Here is a 21,289-nt window from a genome sequence, read left to right on the forward strand (position 1 = left end):
TGTGGTTGCTATGAACCAAACATCACAATTGCAACTGTTGAATAAATACACGAAACGTCATCTGCGCCAGGCGTGTCTGCATGCTTATTAGGGACGACGAGGAAGAATAAATAGCGGCTTTACCGCGCTTCATGGACACAACAAGAAACGTCACAAGTGGCAGGCAGCCGGTCCCAAAGACAAAAAAGCCTTCACACGTCCACTTCTTTTGGCATCTCTCATCTAACTTAGACCTTAAGGGCGAGTTTTCCGCATGCATGCGCGGGGGATCAAGTTCTTGTTAAAAAAAAAAAAAAAAGTTTGTGCGACGCAGACGAAAACGTAAATGATTCCCCCGCCCGGCATCATCTTCGTCATTTGTGACATACATGAAGCGGCACACATCACCATCGATTGGATGCTCCTCCACTCAGGCAAAAGAAGAAGAAAAAAAACCAAACAAAATAAAACGCGTGCGCATGTGCAAGCGTGAATGTGCGCGACGTCGTTCAATCGAGTCGGGGCAAATAAAAGCCCCAAAATGTCAGTAGTCGCGCCTGTGGCTTCGGCCCTCCTGCTCGCGTCGGCCGGCACCGTCGCCATCCGGGGGAAGGGGGGGGGGGGGGGGCGTCCCTCCGCCTCTACGCGGACGACAAATACTCCAGAGCCACTTCGTAACAAAACTTGTATTGTTCCTGTCAACAAAACAGCAAAGCGTTCAAGTGCGCCGCCGAGAACAGAGCAGCCGCCGACCGGACGGGACGGGACGGGACGGGGGCGCCTTACCAGAAGGTCCACCATGTTGGGTTTGTTGTTTCTCAGCGTTTTGACGGCGTGAAAGACATCGAGGGAGCGCTGCTGTCGCAACATGTCGCACACGATGTTGACGCCGCAGAAGACGCCGCTGCGACCCCCGCCATTCCTGGGGGCGGGGGCGGGAAAAATGCCAAACTTGCAACTTTTGCCAGGAGAGGGAGACAAATTCGCACTTTGACCGAAACGGCCGCGACGCCCTAACCCTCCTCCCAAAACCCCGGGGAGAAAAATAGCACTGGTCGCGTATATCCATCGTGGAAAAAAAACAAAAAAACAAAAACCCTACATCGCGACATGACAAAATGGAACGAAAGAGAAGGACGCCCTTTCTGGCGGGTTCCACCCGGCTCGTACGTACAGGCAGTGCACCAGCGTGCGGCCGTCGCCGCCGTCGTAGTCGTCCTGCCATTTGTCCACCAGGTGGAGCAGCTTGAGGAAGGAGCGCTTGTTGACGGGCGTGTCCCGGTACCGCGGCCAGCCCAAGAACTGGAACTGCTGCACCATCCGGTAGCCGTCCTGGGGCTGAGCACACGAGACGCTCCGGCGAGCGGCTGCGGAAGGACAAGGAGACGGGGGAGACGAGGAGGCGCGCGCACCCTGGCGCCGTTGTAGATCCGGAAGATCCGGCTGATGACGTCCTCTTCCAGGTCGGCCGACACAAACTCCACCTGCAGCGAGCCCAGGCGGTGGACGCCGTTCTCGGGCCAGTACTGGGGACACAGCTGGAAGACGGGCGGGGAGAGCGGTTGAAAGCGCGAGCCGGCGCCGCGAGCCGGCGCCGCGAGCCGGCGCCGCGAGCCGGCGCCGCGAGCCGGCGCCGCGAGCCGGCGCCGAGGCGCGACGCGGCCGTCTCCCGCCCCACCTGCGCCGGGTCCACGTCGTTGAGCATGACCACGGCGGTGCAGTGGTAGTCCAGGACCAGGCGCCAGAAGTCCTTGACGGTGTTGGGCAGCGGGTGCTGCGTGACGATGAAGGCCGACGGCCGCCCGTAGCTCTGGGGGGGGCACAAAACGGGAACGTCGCAGGACCGAACTCCTCGCCCGTCTCACAAACGTCAACTTTCCAGGCGCGCGTTTGCACGGGGCCCGGAGAGCGGGCCGCCGCGTTGGTGGGCGCCGACGCCGGCCGGCGCACGTACGTCCATGAGGGCGGCGTTGATGTAGTTGGAGCTCTCGCCGTCCACGGTGATGAGGAAGGGCAGGCAGCGGTCGGGCGGGAGCACGTCCATGCAGCGGTTCTTGTCGTGGTTGCGCGGCAGCAGCGCGATGCTGCAATCCTCCACGCGCAGCGTCGGCGTCACCATGTTCAGCGTCTGACCCGGCGGTACAGGCGGGCGGACATGTAGGCGGGCGGGCTCCGGATCCGGGCCGTTCGGGAGGACGGAGTCCTCCGCCCGCGGGGAAGGCGCGCTCACCCGGAACTCCTCCTTGACGGGACTGGAGTTGGTCTGCGGGTCGGCCCGGTTCATCTCGTAGTAGACGGAGCGCAGCTGAGCGGCCGGGACGGAGGTGTCGCCGCACAGGCAGGCCTCCAGGATGGCGTCGTGGATGAAGACGTACTGCTCCTGAGCGGGCCGACACGCGTGACGCGGGGCCGGGCCGGGCCGCGCCGCGCCGCTCCGGCCGGCGCCTACCTCGGTCTGCACCATGTTGACGCGTCGCGCCCGCAGCTCCCGTACGCAGTTGTAGATGTCCACCACGCCCTCGCGCTCCGCCATGTCCAGCATGATGTCGATCACCATGAAGCAGCCCGTGCGGCCGGCGCCCGCGCTGTCGCGCGCACGCACACGGCGTCACCGACGGCCGTCGCGGCGCAGCTTCCGCTACGGACGGCGGCTCGGACCTGCAGTGCACCACGGTGGGCCCGGCGGCGGGCGGCGTCGCCGCCTTGACGCGGCGCACGAAGCCCAGCAGCCCGGTGGCGTGCAGCGGGACGCCGTGGTCGGGCCAGCCCGTGAAATGGAACTGGCGGATCTCCCGGATCTCGGCCGCGCCCCTCTGCCGGACGCGGGCGTCAGGCCTCGGGGCGCCCCCTCCCCCGGGCCCCCCCCGCGACCTCACCCACCTTCTCCACGGCGAAGGTTCGCACGACGTACTCGGACAGCAGCCGCGTCTCCATCAGCGTGACGGAAACGTCGCCGAAGACGTCGCTGTCGTCCGGCCAGTACTTGCAGCACTTGACCTGCGCGACACGCGCGCGTCGTGAAAGGCGGCCGCGCAAATTTGCCTCGCCGCCGCAAATACGGCTGACGTTCCGGGGGCGCCGCCGCAGCCTTCCGGTCGGTCGGTCTGTTCGTCGCCCGACTGTCAAACGTCGGCTCGCCGACGTGGCGGAGAGGAACCCTCGTCGGCAAGACGGCGCGGGACGGGATAGTATCTTGCATTTTACCAAAGAACGACGCATCGCTTCTCCCGACGGTAGCTTTTTTGTTTGTTTTTTTAACCGTGATCCGGGACAGGGACTTTTTCCCGGGCCGGGTCTTTGCGAGGTATTTTTTTGTTTCCGGAGTCTGGACCGCGCGGGATTTTGCAGAGCCGAAAACACGGCGGCGGGCCCGAACCCGCCGGGAGACCCGAGACCGCCGAGTCGCGGGGACGCGCTCGGAAGGCGGCGTCCTCCCTCGGCGCCCCCGTCGGGAGGCCGTCGCGATCCGCTCGTTTACCGACAGGGGGCACTCGTACAAAACCGACGTACGCTGACGCGGCAAACAAATTCGCTCTCTCTGCGTGCGCGGTCGCCTACCCGGCCCACCTCCACCAGGTTGGTCACCATGACGATGGCGGCGGTGTTCTCCTGCCACACCATTCGCCAGAAGTCGTACACGGTCTCCTGCATGGGACCTGCCGCGCGCGCACAAAGCCGTGAGGGCGCGCGCGCGGGAACGGCGGGACGCGGCGGGACGCGGCGAGCCGGCGGACCTTGCGTGGCGATGTAGTGGTTGGGCCGGCGGTAACCCTGCAAAGCAAACGAAGCCGTCAACTTGTAGGCCGGGCGGCCAGCGCGGCCCGCTTCTCCGGGGCCGGCGCCCTGCGCGGTGTCCCTCCCAAGCGCGCCCGCTCCGAATGTTTAGCCGGCGGGCAAGCCGAGCCGGAGCTCGGAAATCATTCGGGACGACTTTTGTGGCCGTTTACTCGGTCGACGCCGCTCGCATCCGGGATGACCGCTGTTGCCATGGAAACCCAGAGGCCGGCCATCTTTTGCGTTGACCTTTAGAGGCGGCCGACCATTTGTCCGATGCGCGTGCGTGCCCGCGCTTGCCAACGGTGGAACAAAAGAGTCCGCGTTGAAAGCGGCGCGCGCGGCGTGCCTGACTCACGTCCACGTAGCTGGCGTTGATGTAGTCGGAGCCCTTCTCGCCATCTTGAGGCTGCAGGCGCACACGGGAATGGTCGTCTGCCGTGCCCGAGCACGCGCACGCGCGCACACAAACACCCACACACGCGCACACACACACCCACACACACACCCCCCCCCACACCCACACACACACACACACACACAGTAATTGGCAAGGAGGGCGCGTGCTTTGAGAAGACGCAAAGCGTGGCCGCGGCGCCCCCGGTGGCCAAGGCTGGCACACTCCGAGGAGCAGCACAAGGAAGCAGAAGGAATTGATGCATGGAAAGTGGTGCTAGGCTGTGCTTTTCTCCAGCAAATTATTAGACAGGGCCATTTCCCTCTTCAAGCACTTTAACGTTCTCGCATACGTACAGGCGATGATGTTCCCGTAGCGATTTTTCATCCGGTTTTCGTCCTTCTTGGCCGAGTCCCAAGGCGCCGACTGACCCTCCAAGAACGTCTAGGCGCACAAATGCCACAAATGAGCAAGAAAGGCATGGCGCATCCCTCCGTCGGCCAAAAGCCGGCGCGCCGGCAAAAAGGAGGAAGAAAAAAATCCTCCTTTTTCCTCGCTTTATTCTCAACTTCCTTAGCCGGTTTGCGCCACGCCTCCCGTCGCAGCGTCAAAGCGCAGGGGGCGCTGGAGGAGCGCAAGGAGGGAGGGAAGGAAGGAGGGAGGAAGGAAGGAAGGAGGGGGGGAAGGACGGAAGCAAAGAGGGAAGGAAGGAAGGAGGAGGGATGGAAGGAAGGAGGAGGAAGGAAGGAAGGAGGGAGGGAAGGAGGGAGGGAAGCAAGGAGCGCAGCAGGCGGCCCGCCAAGTCTCTCACCTGGTTAAGCTGTCCGGCGGGCGGCACAAACAGAAAGGAGGAGGCGGGCAGAGGTTAGCGCCGCCGGCAAACGGGAGAAGGGCGGGGCGCGGCGGGAGAGGCCCCCTCACCTCGTACTCCTCCTTGAAGCCGTAGCCTTCGGCGCACTTCATCTGCGTGATGTGCTGCAGCAGGTCGGCCACGCGGATGGCGGGGTGCATCTGGGCCGGGTCGGGCTGGTAGGGGGGCGGATCGCGCTCCGACTCGCGCTCCGACTCGCGCTGCTTCAGGTGGTTCTGGACCAAGCCGCCGGGGTCGCCGCTCAGCTCGTCTGCTCCGCAAAAGCGCGCAAAAGTGGCGTCAGGTCGCCGGCCGGACCGCGGCGGCTGCGAAGCCCGCTGGGTCCCGAGCGCCTTTCCCCGCTGCCCCGCCGCGATACGCCGTCGCTGTCACCCCCCCAGTCGGATTTACCGAAACCGGGTAGGATGCGGCGTTCGACTGCCGCGGACACGAAAAGAGGTCCGGGGTGCCACCGGATCGGGTCTGTCCAATTGAGCTCCCGTCGCTGAAGCGAATTTCCCGGCGCTTCCGATCAAGCGGTATAAAACCCAAAGAGACCTCGATCCAGGTCCGGATTTGCAAACGATGGGCCCGCGCGTGAATCTCTAAACCCTCCGCGCCGCTTCCAAGCCGAGCCCAAGCGGCAAAGGGGCGGGGAAAGGCCACGAGACGCGGGCGGCGGCGGCGGCGGCGACACGCCACGACAACAATAGCGACAACGACGGCGACGACGGCCGGTCGGAGTGGAGCGAACGGGCCGCGAGGCGTCGCGGTGGGAAATGGCCATGCGCCCGGGCGGTGCGGTGACCCCGCCACCCCGGGTCCAAACGCGTCAACTTACCATGAATGGGAACTTTTACACAGCAAATAGGACGAGAGGAGAGAGAGAGAGGGGGAGAGAGCGAGACGAGACAAGGTTTAAGCGTCAAGTTGAAGCGGAGCCTTCGCCTGCACGCAAGCCAGGCCGGCAACACAAAGCTAGCATCCAGCTGACGGGAAGCTCGCTCGCTCGCCCGCCCGCCCGCCCGCCTGACGGGACCGGCTAGCCGGCGGGGCTACCCTAACCTAACCAGCCGCCCCCACGGTCGGGAGGCAGAAGCCAAACGCCCGGCGACTTTGACCTTCCTTCTCGCGCCGTAGCTCGTCAACCGTCGCGCCAAATAACGCGCTTTTAGCCTCAGAAACTCAAGCTTCCATCGAGCCCGGGGCTCTTTACGTCTCCCCGGGGTCCCTTCGAGGTCGCGGGCTGTTCTCGCGGCCTCAAAACTTGGAAGCGGGCGTTCGGCGACCCCGAAGCGTCCCGGAGACGAGGCGACGCCAAGCGGCGTCTCGTCTCCGGAGAGCCCGCCATTGTACCGACTTTCAAATGAGACGCGCTTTTCTCTCCCTTCCTTCAAACTGCCCACTTCCAGTCTCGTCCGCTTCCTGCCCGGCCTACCGGCTTGCCTGTCTTGCCCGCCCCATTCTCGTCCGGCCCGCCCGCTTTTTGTCCCGTCTGCCCGCTGCCCGTCCGGCCTGTCCTCTTCCAGTCTCGCCCACTCCCTGTCCGGCCTACCCGCTTCTCGTCCCGCCTGCCCGCTTTTTGCCCAGCCCGCCCACTCTCCGTCCGGCCCGGCGGATCCTCGTCGGGCACGCCGGCCTCCGATCTCGCCCGCTTCCCGTCCGCCGCCTGCCCGTTTCACCTCCCGTGTCCTCGCAGACACGCTTCCTGCCTGACCTGTCCGGTTCCCGCCCGGCCCGCCCGCTTCCCGTTTCACCGGCCCGCTTCCCGTCTGACCTGTCCGGTTCCCGTCCCGCAAGAAAGAGGAGACGGCTCACCTAAAATGGCGGTGGGCACCGCGGCGTCTGCCGGAAGACGCAGACGCAGAAGGCATTGGTTAATTGCAGGCAGGAGAAGGCAAAGACGTGGAGCGCGAGGCGGCGTCGGCGGCTCCTTTGCTTCCCTGGCCGCCGCTCACCTGCGTAGTACGACTTTGGCACGGCGCCGCCGCCCGTCTTCAAGGCGAAGGACGTCGCCGCTGCGTGCGCACGTCACGGTCACGCTCACGCTCACGGACGGTCCCCGGGCCGCCGCGGGCGCCACTCACTGTGTCCGTTGAGGGTCCGCGCGCGCGCGTCCGTCGCGAGCTGCGAATCGTTGACCATCAGGGTCATTTCCTGTCTGGAGCTGAGCGTTTCCTTCCGCTTCTTGGCCAGCTTCCTGCGGGGGGGGAAAAAACAAAACAAACAAAAGGCAGCCCGGGTCAGAAGGCCGCGCAGGCCGTCCTCCCGCGCTGGGCCGAAGGCGCGCGCCCGCGCCTCGCGGACATGGAAAAAAAGCGTGCTCCGAGTCCACTTTAAAAGCCGGCTGTTTTTTCGCTTTCTATTCCGAGCGCGCAAATAAAAACATCCATTTGTCTGATTCACTTTGAGACCCCCAAATGGAAAGCGGCCACATATATAAATAAGTGGGGAAAGCGGCTTTTAAAAGCAAAGGACCCGCACGCGCCCCCCCGAGGCGAGCGGCTGACCCCGCCCCCTCACGCCGGGAAAGAAGGCGACGATGGCGCCCGTGCTCAAACGCGCCCATGAAATATTGAGACGGGGAGGCGCTCTCCCCCTTTGCGCCTTCTGCCGAGTTTCGGGAGGACGTCGCCACGCGCCCCCGCTTACCGTTTCTTCAGCAGGAGGACGGCCCCGAGGAAGAGGATGACGAAGAGCAGGACGCCGGCGGCGGCCCCGGCGATCTTCACCGTGCGCTCCGACGGCTTCTCCCGCTCCGGCTCGGGTTTCCCGGTGGCCGCGCCTGAAAGCGCACGCGGGCGCGAGCCGGTCAGCCGGACGGGGGGGGTCAAGGGCAGGGGCCGCGCCGCTTTTTCTTCGCGTCGGGCTATCGGGAGGTGCGCGCTTCGCAGCCTTTGCGGCCGATTTCTAAACGAAAGCCCCTCCGACAGCGTTTCTCGGGCCTCCCGCCGCCAGGGCGCGGCAGCGAGGCCGCTTCTTCCTTGGTCCGTCCGACCGTCCGAGATGGCGCAACCCGCTCTGTTAAACGGGGGTCCGCGAGGTCTCGTGCGTAGCGCGCGGGCGACGTCTGACCTGCGAGCTGCTTGTCGCCGGCGGGCCCCGAGCCGAGGGCGGCGTGCGGCGTGCTCAGCTGAGTGCTGATGATAGCGGCTGCAAGGTGCCGAGGCAGGAAACAGGAAGGAACGTGCGGACAGACAGACGGCAAAGGGTTAGCGCGTGCTCGAAAGGTCCCGACCGTGGCGCCCCAACAGGCGAGCGCAAGGGCGCCGCCTCAGGTGAAACGTTAGTATCGGCGGTAGACGCGAGCTTCGCCGAGTCCAGGGGCGGACCGGAGAGCATTGCGTGTGTGCGTGAGAGACAATGCTGCGCGCGTGCGTGTGTGGGGGGGCGGGGGGGTTACATGCGCCCATCCCGATTTGACACAAAATCCAGCCTGTCCATCAGGAGGGAAATCGGGGTTTCGGAGTGCCTCGGGCGGCTCTGTTAAATGTCTCCCCGGACATCCGGAGCGTGGAAGCGTAGCGTTCACGCGCGCGCGCGAGACGGCGCCAAGGACACTTTTGTCTCTGTCGGCTTTGCGCTTTCGATTTGCGAGGCGCCAAAGTCAAAGTCGAGATGGCGTTACCTTTAGTGGCCACGCGCACGCACTCGATCTTTGTCTCCTGTGAGGGAACACGCAGGCACACACACACGCGCGCGCACACACACACACACACGCACGCACGCACACACGCACACACACGCACACACACACACACACACACACACACACACACACACACACACACAGGTTGTAAACAGAATAGACAGAAGGAAAACGGCCGTGGCTCAGCCCGCGGTATTGAACAGGCCGCGCACGCGCGCGGCGGACGCAAAGCGAGATGGAACATCTTGTGTCTTTCTGCTTTGAACAAACAGACGACAAATTAACCACAAGAGCTCATGAATATTCATGTGCACACACACACGCACACACACACACACACACATCGGCAACGGCGGCGTGGCGCGCGCGTGCGCGCGACGCGGCACCGCGGTGACAGCGAAAAGCTCTCCCGTCGCTGCATTATTCAACACACACGCACAGACACCAATTAAAGCTCCGAGCGTCAATAATTAACACGCAACACAATAACATCTTGTGCGCGCACAGCAGCAAACAACGATCCGTTTCTCTCTCTCCCCCTCTCGCACGCAAAGCAGCGGGGGCCGCCGTCCTAGCCGAGCGCGCGCGTTCGCCGCCTTTACGGGGACCCGACGGAGGGGAGGTCGAGGGCCCGTTTCCACGCCGCGTGCGCGCGTACCCCGTTGGCGGTGCTGACGGCCTGGTAGTAGACGGCGTAACTCTTGTGAGGCAGGAGAGGAGCATTCCAGAAGCCTCCGTAGGTGGCGTTATCCCCTGGACGGGCGGGCGCACAAAGGGCGTGACGCGGACGGCCCCGCTCTCCGCGCCCGCCGGGGAAGCTCACCGACGCAGAAGGGCGTGGCCCCGTCCACGCGGCCCGCGCTCAGCTCGGCGCTGAAGTAGTAGCGCGAGTCCAGCGGCGTGGCGTTGAGGAAGTGGACCGGGACCGGATAACAGCGCAGGATTTCTGCGGCGCCCCTCGTCTGCCTGCGGGGGCGCTCCTCCTCCACCACCACCTGGTACTTGCTGCGCGCGGGCAAAGTCGCGTCAGCGGACGCAAAGGGACCCGGCCCGGTCTCCCGAGCGCCTCGGGACGCCTCACCTGACGGGGGCGCCGCAGCCGCGCGCCGGCCGCAGCAGGACGCTGACGCTGGTGTCGCTCTGGTTGATGGGCGGCTGGTGCTCGTAGGCGGGCATGATGGGAGCTGCGGGCCGGGAGGCGGTGGATGAAGGTATCCGGCCGGGCGGCCCGCGGTCCGGACCTCGCCCCGACCCCCCCCCCCCCCACCTGAGATCTTGGTGGTGAACTGCGCCGCGGTGGGCGGGCCCAAGCCTTTGGCGGTGGCGGCCCTGATGCCGAAGGAGTAGGTGGAGCCCGGCGAGAGGCCGGCGAAGACGTGGGCGGTCTCGTTGGCCGCCTTGAGCGCTTTCCCGCTCTGGTTGCTCAGGTCCGCGCCCGAGTCGAAGGAGCCCAGGGCTTTGAAGGAGACCTGGGGGCCGGGGGGCGCCACTTTTGCCTGCGCCCTTCTTTCTCGGGAAGCGGCCACTCACCTCGTAGCGGCGGATGCGGCCGTAGGTTTGCGGCGGCGGCGCCCACTCCAGCCGGATGCGGCGCTCGTAGCTGTCGCCCCGGACCGACTCCGGCGGGACGGCCCCGGGCACTGCCGTCGCGCGGGCGCGGCCGTTAGTCGGCGCGGGCGCGGGAGCGGCGGGAAAGGGCGCCCCGTACCGTCTTCGTCCGTCAGCACCAGCAGCTCCGGGCTCTCCTTGCGCCCTTCGGGGTTGGCCAGGACCAGCCGGATGCTGACGTTGGTGAAGGGCGTCAGGCGGCGCAGGGTGTGCTGCGTCGGCGCCGCCCCGCCGGCCCCGCGCGCCGCCTCTCGGAGCTCTCGGCCCGCCCCCGCCTCTCGGTAGCGCAGCGTCACGTTGTAGCTGTGGCAGCGCGTCGCGGCGTAGCCCGGCGGCTCCCAGCGCAGGCTCACCTCCCTGGAGCCCACCGACGCCACCCGGAGGCCGCGCGGCCCGTGCAGCGGCTCTGAGCGGACGCGCGCCGAGGCGCCGTTAGGGAGCGAAAGGACCGGGCGCTTGCTGTCGCCCCCCCCCCCGCCGGCTCATTTGGCATTTTTCGTGAAAAAAGGAACAAAGCCAACGATCGCCGAAATTCAAACACGCGCCTTCTTTCCGACGGAGGCTACGTTTTTAAAAATGAACGGCGGGTCTCGTTATCGCACGGGGGGGGGGGGGGGGGGGGCGGCGCGCCTCCGGTAAACGCGGCGCCCCCCGCGACGACGGACGCTCGAGATCGTACGGGTCGTCCCTTTGAGGCGGCGGGAAAAGGAGGGATTACGCGTCCCCCCGGATACCCCGCCGTTTGAGCGGAGGGGGAGAATGGAAAAAAGATGGCCGGCCGCCGACGTCATCGGTGTTTTTCCGAGCCGAAAGCGGATCCGGCTCTTCACCTTGGTGCCGTTTCCTGTTGTCCTCTCGCACGCACAGAGGGTTTTTGTGCATGCGCGTCTGACAGCTGTGTGTCTTTTGAGCGGGCGGCTTCCTGTCGCCGAGCTAATTAGCGTGCCATTCACTGCTGTGCGCAGCTGCCGGCGCGTCCCCTTCATCGCCTCCGTCGAGACGCTCATCATCATCGCGCACGCGTGGACCTGACGCCGGGGCGTCCGTCTTACTTGTCGGCGGCCGCAAGGACTGGGCGCTTGGGCGGGAAGGAAGGGGCGCGGGCATTAGGGTGGCGCGGGCGGGCCAAGTGAACGATTTCCCGAGGCTAGGCCACGCGCCGCGCCCGCACTTGCGCGCCGGTCGCCTTAAAGTGCCGATTCCAAAACGGCGGTACGGGAGCCGCGGAATCCGGCGCCTCGGCGCGCCACGCGGACTCGCTCGGGTGCCCCCGGTTCCTCGGGAGCCGCCCCCCGCCCGCTTCGGACGTCTCCCTCGCCTTTTCGCTTCGAATCGGCGGCGAGCCCCGCGGAAGCCCGTCTTCCGTCGGGTGAGACCAAAGCGTCAAAAGCGGGCGGGGCGCGCTTCCCCGGGAGGCGGGCTTCCCCGCCCCCCGCCGCACATGTACGCGAGTAGGCCGGCGACCAGAAGGCGCGCGCCGATCCGAGCCGGAAGAAGAGAAAGAAAAGGCTCCAAAAGGTCTAAAAAGCTTTCGAGTGTTTGCCGGACGAGTCGAGCGTGAAAATGTGACGTGAAAAAGGAACGACAGTGAAATATTGATATGAAATATTCGAGAAGCCCGGACAAACGGCGCGCGCACTTTAATGGATGTCAACAGGAGCGCTGGCTCCCTCTTTTGAAAGCGCTTCAAACTTCCAAGAGAAGGCCAGGCGAGTTCCTCCGCAAGTCCGGGCCCGTCCGCGCGCCCGTTACAGACGGGCCGCGCACGTGCGAGTTCCTCCGCAAGTCCGGGCCGGTTCGCGCGCCCGTTACAGTCGGGTCGCGCACGTGGCGCTGGTCCGTGTCGCCCCCCCCCGTCCCTCCGACGCCGCGAAACGTCCCGGGTGATGAGCGCGTTGAAAGCCGCGCCCTAAAAGCAAGTCTTGGACCGGCCCAAATGTCCTCACTTCTCCAAAACGTCCTCACTCACTCGCCTTTCCAGAAGTCAAAAGGGTTCTCGCGAGTATGGCTGTGCAGGAACGCTCGCACGCACGCACGCACGCACGCACGCAGCCTGTTTGTGTTCAACAAAGTCCAAAAAGTAAAAGTAGCAGAAGGAGGACGGCTGCGGCGCGGCGCCGAGTCGCCTCACTGGGCTCTAAGTCACAAAGCTTGTATGATGGACACGCGCATTCATTATTCAACACACACAGATTGTATAATTGATGTGCGGTAATATAAATAAATAAAAGTGACTTGATGACAGACCAATGTCATCAGAGCGTGAATCATCTGACGCGCGCGCTCCAGGTGCCCCCGCGGGAGGAGCAACGGCTCCACGGCCTTCTCCGCCGAGACCCCTTTCGGCGCGCGCGCGCCTTAATGAGTAGACAGAACGCCGTTTAAAAAACAAATCAGAATTAAACGCTCGGCGCGACAGATGAGTTTCTGCACGCGCAGACTTGCCGACGCCATTAGCGGCTAATGGCGCGGCGTCGTCTGGCGCCGGCCAGTAATGAGCTGCCGGCTAACCATTAGCCACCTGAGCATCTCCGCTAACTTGCAGTTTGACGCTAATCGCGCTAATAGCCGCGCGGCGGCGGCGGGGGGGGGGGGCTTTTCTTCGCTATCCTGCTTTGGCACGCTGAAAGTCGCGTCCCCAAACGGGCGGAGCTCTGACCTGCGCATTTGGTGCGGGCGCGCAGCGGCGGCCCGGGGCTCCCCGTGCCTCCCTCCAGGGGCCGGGTGAGCAGCACGCTGATCAGGTACTCGGTATCGGGGTCCAAGTGGCCGATCTTGTGGGTGGCCTTGTCCACCGGCGTGGTGTCGATCAAGGCGCCCGCCGCCGTGCGGTACTCCACCTGAGGTTTGTTAGGGTTAGGAACGGACGGGCGAGGGTCGGCCCGACCTTGGCCTTTGCCGACCCGAGCCATCCGAGTCCCTTCTTTTCCAACCGCTTCCAAAGGCCAACTTCGGCGCCGGGGCGGCCTCTCCGTCGGAGGCGTGCGGGGGAGCGGCCCCGCCCCTTCCCCAAAAACTCTCACCTCGCGCCCCGCGATGGGGCCGTCGCCGTTGATGGAGTTGGCGTTGAGTTGGATCCACAGGTAGGTGGCGCCCACCGCCGTCAGCTGAGGGGGGGCGATGGGCACGGGGGGCTCTGAGGGACGCGCAAGAGCCGCCGTCAGTCCGCGGCCGGCGACGCGGGCTCAGCTCAAAGACGTCCTTGACGTCGGCCGCCTTCGCCGAGCGGCGGCGCAACAGCAATTCATTTCCCACCATCCCCGCCGGCGCCGCCGCTTCGCTTCCCGCCGGGCCGCCCGAGTGGCGCGCTACCGCCCTCCGAGCGTCGCTCAAACGCCGTCCGCGCCGGATCGGAGACGCTTACGTTTGACGGTGAGGTCGGCGTAGGAGGACACGCCCACTCCGTGCTCCGACCGGCCGACGCAGCGGTAGCGGCCCGAGTCTTCTTTGCTGGTGTTGTCCAAGCGGAAGGTGGCCACGTAACGCCGCGAGTTGACCGGCTTGCTCTCTGACGCCGCCGCCGCCGCGCGGCGGCCGCTCGCGCCCTGGGGCCCGCGGCGCACACGCGCGCCCGTCAAGACCGCGCCGGTCGCGCCGGTGGCGGCGGCGAGCGCCTTACCTGCAGGAAGAGGCGGACGTCGTCCCGGGGGCGACCGCTCACCGTGCACGCAAAGATGGCCGCCTGCCCCGCGTTGACCTCCACGCCTTTGATGTGTAGGAAGTGGGGCGCGCTCGCTGAACGCGCGCAAACGTACGCAAAAAGAGCGTTTGGATGGACTCGGATTCGAGAGTTTATTGTAAGACCGCGCGATGAATTCCTCACCGCCTCGCGAACTTACCGCACTGGTGTCCTTGCAGTGACAGGTCTTTGATGGCCACGCCCCCTCCGCGCCCGTCGCCCACCGCCTCAAACACCACCTGTCCGTCAAGCCGTCAACGCCAGGAAGGCCCGCCTCCTAACCCGTGCGGCGGCGGCGTGCGCACGAGACCTGGTAGAAGTTGGGCCAGAAGGTGGACGCGGCCAGTTCCAAGGTGGTCCACGTGCGCCGTTCTTGGCCGGAGGAGTTGAAGACGGGAAGCGCCGGCGGACTCCCGTTCTCTGCCATAAACGCGAACACTTGCGAGTCGTTCGGGCGCTCGGGCGCGCGCGCGCCGGCGGGCGTACCCGTGACGTAGACGATGAGCGCGGCGTCCCCGTAGAAGAGCAAGTGGACGCAGTGCGTGTCGTTCTCTTTGAGCGGCGACATCAGCAGGCGAGCGCGCCGCCCGCCGCCGCCGCTCATGTTGGCGTAGAGAAAAGGGGAGGGGCCTGCGGGCGACGGCCGGCGTCAGCGCGCGTCTCTTTTGTTGACGAGGAGCGCCCGGGCCCCAAAGTTGCTTTCACCTCCAGGTCTCTTTCATCCACAAAAACGGCGAAGGACACGCAGCTGGTGCGCGCGCGTGCGCGGCAGGGTTCGCCTTCGAGCCTCAACATGCGCGCGTGTGTTTTGCGTACAGCTGGCAGTGAGCTGATAACAGCCCCGTTGGAAATATTAATGTAGCCTGAACTCGGCAGAGGCGCCCGCACCCGCGCGCCGGAATAAATCGATGAGCGAGTGTGACGGCGCCGGCCACTCGAACGTGGCAAACGCCAACGCGGTCGAGCCAAAGCCCGGCACCGGCGTTGCGGCCCGGGTCCCTTTTCGGGCCGCTCTTTGGATCGGAAGCGGCGGCGCTCGGGGACACTCGGCGGGCTTTCTTCCGGCCCGGTGCTGCCGGGCGGCCTGTCCAAAAAGCGTCACCGTTCTATTTGTGCCGCACGCGTGAAAAGGCCACGGCGACGTCACGGTCCGACCGCGCAAACGCGGGCGCGCGCGACCCGAGTTTGGGCTGGTTCCGCCGTCGCCGTCCGCCGGCTGCAATCAGTCACGGGCGCGCGGGAGAAGAAAGGCGAAGGGGACATGAATCAGAGCCGCTCGGACACCGAGCGCGTCCGCTCCGCGTGTCCTCGCTCGCATTGTCTCTTCCGCGATCGGCCGCCTGATTTAAGAGCGCCCGCTTCCCATTTGTCAGCAGAGTAACCTCGGGGAGCGCGTGACAAACGACGGCTCTAGCGCAAGCACGCGCCCGCACAAACGCCGGCACGCACGCACCCGCGCGGACCGGTGTCGCGCGCAGCCGAGTGTGAAGCGCGCGCCCATAAGTCAGAGGAGAAAGTGCGGCGAGATAAGAAAAGCTGCAGATTGTCTCCCGGGCTGCATTGGAGCGCGACGGGGGGGTGGGGCAAAAAACAAAGCCGGCGCCTTCCCGGCATCCTTCCTACCTGCGGGCGCCCAGGCCTCGGCGTCCCCGGCCGGCGGTCCCCGCTCCCAGTCCAGGTCGTCTTCCTCGGACTGGACCAGGCCGCAGTCCGGACCTCGCCCCGACAGGCACGCTGAAAGGCACGAGGGGAGAGGCTGAAGAAAGAGGTACGCGGAAGGCCCCCCCCCCCCCCCCCCGCGGGAGATAACGGAACCTAGAAAAACCTCCGGCCTCAAAGCGCTTCCCGCCGAGCCCTCGCCTGCCGCGCTCGCCTCCTACGCGGCCGCGGGCGACGTGGGCTCGGCGCGCGGGCCGGGACGGCGTCTTCAAAAGGGGAGGGAGTCGGAGAAGTCTTGGACCCCGACCGACCGGCTCGTTCCGAGCCCGCCGGTCGCTCTCCCGTTGGCGGTCGGATGCGGAGGCCCCCGCCGGACCGGGCCTTTTCTTTCTTTCGCAGGAGACGGCCGGTCCGGCCCGCGGTCGGAAGGCCGATCCCCGTTTCTGACGCCGACCTCCCGTCGGGTCGATCGTCCTCGCCGCGGCGCCGTTTCGCAGACGCGGTATTTTACCGGTGCCTCGCGTTTCCGTGAGAAAGCGAGCCCGGACCGAGAAGCCCCCCCCCCCCCCCCCGACGCATACCGTTACGTGCGGCGACATGCCAGTTGGCAGAGCGACGACAGGGAAGACAAACGTGCCCCGAGGACACGCTCGCCGTCGACCCGACGTTTCATCGACAGCCGGGGATTCCGCGGAAAGCGCCCCCGACGTCCATGACCGTCCCGCGCTCTTGCCGTCGGTGCGCGCGTGCGGGCGGTCGATTTGAACGTCCGCGTTGCTATGGAAACCAACCTCGGCACGTCAAAAGGTAACGCAAACATCGCAACGGTGTATTGATACCTAGTGGGGTGCGTGTGTGTGGGGCGGGGGGGGTCACAGTGAACAATCAATACACCGCGAGTCACACACATAAATGCGCAGCCGGGCAGGAGACAGAAGGTAGGCAGGAGCCAGGAAGAATGCGTGTGCGTCAAACTTGCAGGAAACTGACTTTTCCTTCCTGTCTTTGTCTGTCTATCAACCGCACTCAGACACGCGCATGCACGCGCGAGCGCACGCATGTGACACCAGATAATAACGCACATTAGCCAAGCCTGGTTTCACACCGCTAATTAGCGAGCGCGCGTGTGTGCGCGCCATTAGCATGTTGTGCCAAAGCGAAGCCCGCGAGACACACACACACACACACGCGCACACACACACATCGGTGGCATTTGACTGCTGCCGCGCACGCTCCCAGGGCGAGCACAAAGCACGCTTGCGATGCAGAGAAGAGAGTGAAGGTGCGCGAGGGTGAAATGCGGGGGGGTGGGGGGGGGGGGGCAAATAGAGCAAAAACGCCATGACAAAAGGCCCCGTCCAACAGCTCGTTTGGAAAATGTCACGCGCTTCCTCAAATCATACGCAAAGCGGTCGAAGTCCAGGAAAACGATGGGCTTGCCCCCCCCCCCCCAAAGCAACCAAACCTCCGTCGCGCTATGGGAAAATAGCCAAACGACAAACGGAAAGCGTAGCTGCTGAAATAAAAGCAAAGGCTAAAGCGGCAAGGCGAGCGGGCAAAACGGGCGTCCGTCCCCCGCGTGACCTCGGTTGGACGGCAATAACCGAAGCGCCGTCCGTTCGCGGGTTTTATGGCGCGGGGGGGCTCCGGCGGCGATTTTTCACACCCCGAGTCGACTCGGTCCGGGCGGCCCGCGCCCCACCGCCGCCAAAATAGTCGGCTTTGTTTGCCAACGGTAAACAAAAGAAGGAAGAGAAAGTGGGGACGGACTGCGGGCCGGCACTTGGAACGTACGTGTCCCGTACGCGTTTGCCTTCGGGTCTTCCCTCGCGGGGGTCGTCGGCGCCGGGACGGCCGTCCCGCTTCCTCCCGGTCCGCCGAGGGTCGTCCGTCCGCCCTCTTTCCCGGGCCCGGGCCCGAGTTTTGCGGCTTCGCCGACGGCCCGTTGGATCCGCGCTTCCGACGCGATTGCCGCATTCACGCGAGGCCGGTAAACGCCGACTTTCGTTAAACCGTCGCGCCGCTTGAAACCGTCGAATTGGGGAAGAAAGCCCAAGCCCGGGTCCAAAGGCCCGGGTCCAAAGGCCCGGGCCGACGTCCAAATCTCGCCGAAAACCAAATCTCATTTGGCATTTCCGCTTCCTCCGCTTCCGTGACAGCACTCGCGGTCTCCCCTTTCTAGGCGGAAGGGCTGTATTTACTCCAAAAGCTATTCAGAGCGCGAGCGAGTGCTCACACTAACTGGCTGCTAACCGCTCTAGCTTTAGCAGAGCTGGCTAACTTGCCCGAGGCCAAAAATGAATAATGCAGCCGCTGAGGCGCGCTCGCACTTTGAGGCGTGCCACCGACGCCGGGAGAATAATATGCTAATGAGCCATAATTAGCCTGAAACCTACACACGCGTTATCTTGCCCCCCCCCCCCCCCCCCCCCCGTCAGGGGGCGTCAGGGGACACAACAGGTCGGCGCGCGACCGCCAAAGTTGAAGCCGGCGTAAGGATCCTCGGAAAGAAGGTCCTCCGACCTCTCGGGACGCCTCGGAGGCGCGGTGACAGAGGTCACTTTTAATGCCGCGTGTCATAATCCTGCAGGACGAACGCACGCGCGCGTGGGATCAGAAGATATGATCAAGGCAAAAAATGGGGGATTAAAGATAAGAAGGCCGATGAAGAAGGAAAAGAGAAAAAGCGTTCCTTCTTTTCATCTTTGGTCTTGATTCGCACGCACGCACGCCCGCGCACCCATTGAAGAGAGATTGCGGCAAAACGCCGGCGCCGCCCCCCCCCCCCACGCCATCCTCCGACGGAAGCTCCAACGGGCTAGCAAAAGGTCTGGCGCGCGTGCGCTCGCTCGCGTTGCGCGCGTGGCCTGGAGCCGCCTCCCGGTCTTGCGCTAATGCAAACTTGCTGCGGGCCAGACCTCAGGCCCGCCCCCCCCCCCCCGCCTCACCTGCGTGCTTCAAAAGGTCCAAACTAGCGCACAGAAAGCGCGAGCGCATCGCCGGCTCTCGCGCGCACGCACAATTAGCGACGTGCTAATATAGGTTACATGGAAGCTCCCGGCGAGGTGCGCGCCTCGGCTTAATCAGCTTGTGCGCGCGTGTTGGCTGCCAGCGTTTTCCAATAATTAGCATCATTACGATGATGCGGCGCTCATATATTTATCTTTTCGTTGATAGATGTTTATCTTTTGTCCCACGGCGACTCAGACAGATGGCGTGCGCGCGCGCAAGCGCCGAGTAAACAAGAAGCATCAAACCTGCTGAACACACAACAGGCAGATTATCCTGACAACACACACAGCAAGCGCACTAATCCACATCTCATTAGTTGTGTCTCGCACACACGCACGCGCGCGCATCTTCAAACAATAATCCTTTGAATATGATCCGGGATTTGGGCCACAACACTAATCGGACTGACATCTCGGAACGGGGATTACAAAACCTCGAGCGCCCGCCCGCCCGCCCGCCCGCGCCTGCCGGTAATCTTGCCAAGACGTGCTAACTGTTTCGCTAAGCTCACGTCAGACGTAGCATTGGCTTACATCTTGTGGTCGCGGAACCTACGCCGCCCCTTTCCCGCCCCTCGCCGCCCGGACGCTTCCCCAAAAGTCCCGGCCGGGAAGAAGCCCGGGGCGGCATTTGCGGCGCTCGGCTGCCCCGAAAAGGACGCGAGCCTACCGGCGGAGGCTCCGTTTAAGAGCAAGTAACGCGACGGCGAAAAGCCGGTCCCCGGCCCGGACGCCTCCGCCGGGTGGCCTTCGCTCCCGGGGGCCGTTCGGCGAGGCCGCCGCCAACCGGGAAACTCCCCGTCGGACGTGCGGGGGGACGGCCGGGCGTTCGGGCGGGCGTTTCGCTCGCCGTCGGGATTTTCCGTTCCGGCTTCTGCTCACGCGCTCAAGTCGGCGATTTGTTCTCCGGGCGCCCGTCTCCGTCGGCGTGACGGCGTCCGCCGCTAAGCCGCCGGCCCCCCCTTCCTCTCTATCGTTTCTTGTCCGGGCGTTCCGCGCTGTCCCCTTAGGCGCATGGTGTTCCCGGTTTCCTCCCGGTTTCCTCCCGGTTTCCTCCCGGTTTCCTCCCGGTTTCCTCCCGGTTCTCGTCGGGCCGTCGTCTAAGTGCGTTCTGTTGCTACGTAGCTCGGTTCAGCGACTTTTCGCCTTTGAGTATTCTATAATAAGCTTATTTCCTTATGACTTTGTATCTTGTTGTTGAACTTGTTTTCCTCCGTTGTCGACCTTGTTTTTCCTTCGTCGCAGGCTCGCTGACGCCTATCCAAGCGGACTTCGGGTTGCCGGCCAATCGCGCGGCACGCAGAGACCGACGAGCGCTCGCGCGCCCGAGGACAATTTCGTATGTCCAATTCACCCGCCGCGCACGTTTTGGGGGTTTGGGAGAAGAGAGCCCATGCGGGCATGGGGAGGACATGCAAACTCCACACAGGAAGGCCGGAGCGAGGTGGATTTCAACCGTGAGCTCTGCTGCACCGAGCCGCCGCCACACACACCCGAATTCAAACGGAAAAACGGACAGTTAAATTTTAGCTTGCGGGTATTTGGTCCCCAAATACCAACAAAACGCGCACGCGCGCGCGCAGGCACAATTTCCCCAAATTCCAAGTCAAAAAGGGCCTGACATTTTAACAACGTGAGAATTTAGCTCGCGTGCTCCCCAAATAGCAAGAGGACGCACGCAGATGTGTAGACAAGCCGTGAGGAGCCCAAAACCACAAGCGAACGGGAAAGGGCGCAAAGTGGAAGCCGAAAGGGGGACGAAAAATCAAAGCGGGAAAGGGAAGGGAAGGGAAGGGAAGCGAAGGGAAGCGAAGGGAAGGGAAGGGAAGGGAGGAGATTTGCACATGGAAACTTGGATGCCGACGCACACGCGCGCGCCCGCGCGCAGATATCTGCCCGGTCCCGGTCCCGGTCCCGGTCCGGGTCCGGGTCCCGGTCCCGGTCCGGCTCCAAGTGACAGCGCGGCCGTCATCGCTACGAGTTTGGGGGGCGCTCTTACCTGCCGTCGCGCGGAGCAAGCACAAGAGCAACAAAGTTGGGGCGTCCATCTTCTTCTGCGCGCTCCCGAGCGCAAGAGGCACTTTTCGCTCTCTCCGAGCCTTCTTCCTGCTTCCTTCTTTTCGAGCCCCGGAGTCCTCCCGTCCGTCCGTCCGTCCGTCCGTTCGTCCGCCACGCGCGCTCGCGCTTTGGCGTGCGCGAGCCCGGAGGCTTCTTGCTCTGCTCGTGGGAGGGGGCAGGCCTTGTGACGTCACGCGGGAGGGCGGGATGGGGTGGGCGCCAATTTGGACGACGAGCGCGACGATCAACTTGTTTGAGTGCCAAACGCAAGTCAAACGCTTTGGACAAAGGCGGAAGACGTCGCCGCTCGGCGCGCGCACACGCGCTGTCAATTAAGATTCAATCATTGCGAGAGCGTCAAAGCGCCCGTGTGCGCTCGCGGACGAAACTCACAAAGTCCCCTTTCACGGACGGCCGCTCGGCGGCGACCCCTGCCGGACCAAGTTCCGAACATGTCCCGTCAGAACCCGAAATGCCGAATGTCCTGCTTCGTTCCGATTGTTCTCACTTTGCGGAATGTTTTATTTGGTTCAAGCGCTTCGAGCGGTCTTGGAGCGGACAGGCTCCGTCCCCCGAGCCCCCGAGCCCCCGAGCCCCCGAGCCCCCGAACCCCCGAACCCCCGAG

General features: G+C 64.5%; 1 protein-coding gene across 2 annotated transcripts; it reads right to left on the bottom strand.

The window, feature by feature from the left end:
- Positions 1-472: 472 nt before the first annotated feature.
- Positions 473-20,836, bottom strand: LOC148408227 (receptor-type tyrosine-protein phosphatase mu-like). 2 transcript variants are annotated; one of them, XM_088401840.1, is made up of 36 exons: positions 20,606-20,836; positions 15,560-15,670; positions 14,423-14,566; positions 14,247-14,356; positions 14,097-14,175; positions 13,877-13,992; positions 13,622-13,802; positions 13,281-13,393; positions 12,917-13,097; positions 10,358-10,663; positions 10,180-10,289; positions 9,917-10,118; positions 9,731-9,833; positions 9,473-9,654; positions 9,308-9,402; positions 8,629-8,665; positions 8,076-8,153; positions 7,653-7,785; positions 7,088-7,200; positions 6,959-7,018; positions 6,819-6,845; positions 5,072-5,271; positions 4,507-4,594; positions 4,112-4,188; positions 3,714-3,750; positions 3,538-3,635; positions 2,860-2,976; positions 2,638-2,792; positions 2,429-2,564; positions 2,210-2,359; positions 1,934-2,107; positions 1,658-1,789; positions 1,392-1,517; positions 1,154-1,317; positions 766-901; positions 473-674 (listed from the first exon to the last, which is right to left on the bottom strand). In XM_088401840.1, exons 1-36 carry the CDS (start codon positions 20,652-20,654, stop codon positions 621-623), a joined length of 4,374 nt encoding a protein of 1,457 aa, XP_088257966.1. In that variant the 5' UTR covers positions 20,655-20,836; the 3' UTR covers positions 473-620. The 2 variants fall into 2 exon arrangements, with proteins under 2 accessions (XP_088257966.1, XP_088257967.1); XM_088401841.1 differs by lacking the exon at positions 6,819-6,845.
- Positions 20,837-21,289: the final 453 nt, after the last annotated feature.

This window comes from Hippichthys cyanospilos, chromosome 19, assembly GCF_059441005.1.
Source record: "Hippichthys cyanospilos isolate Australia breed blue-spotted pipefish chromosome 19, RoL_Hcya_1.0, whole genome shotgun sequence".
Lineage (NCBI taxonomy): Eukaryota > Metazoa > Chordata > Actinopteri > Syngnathiformes > Syngnathidae > Hippichthys > Hippichthys cyanospilos.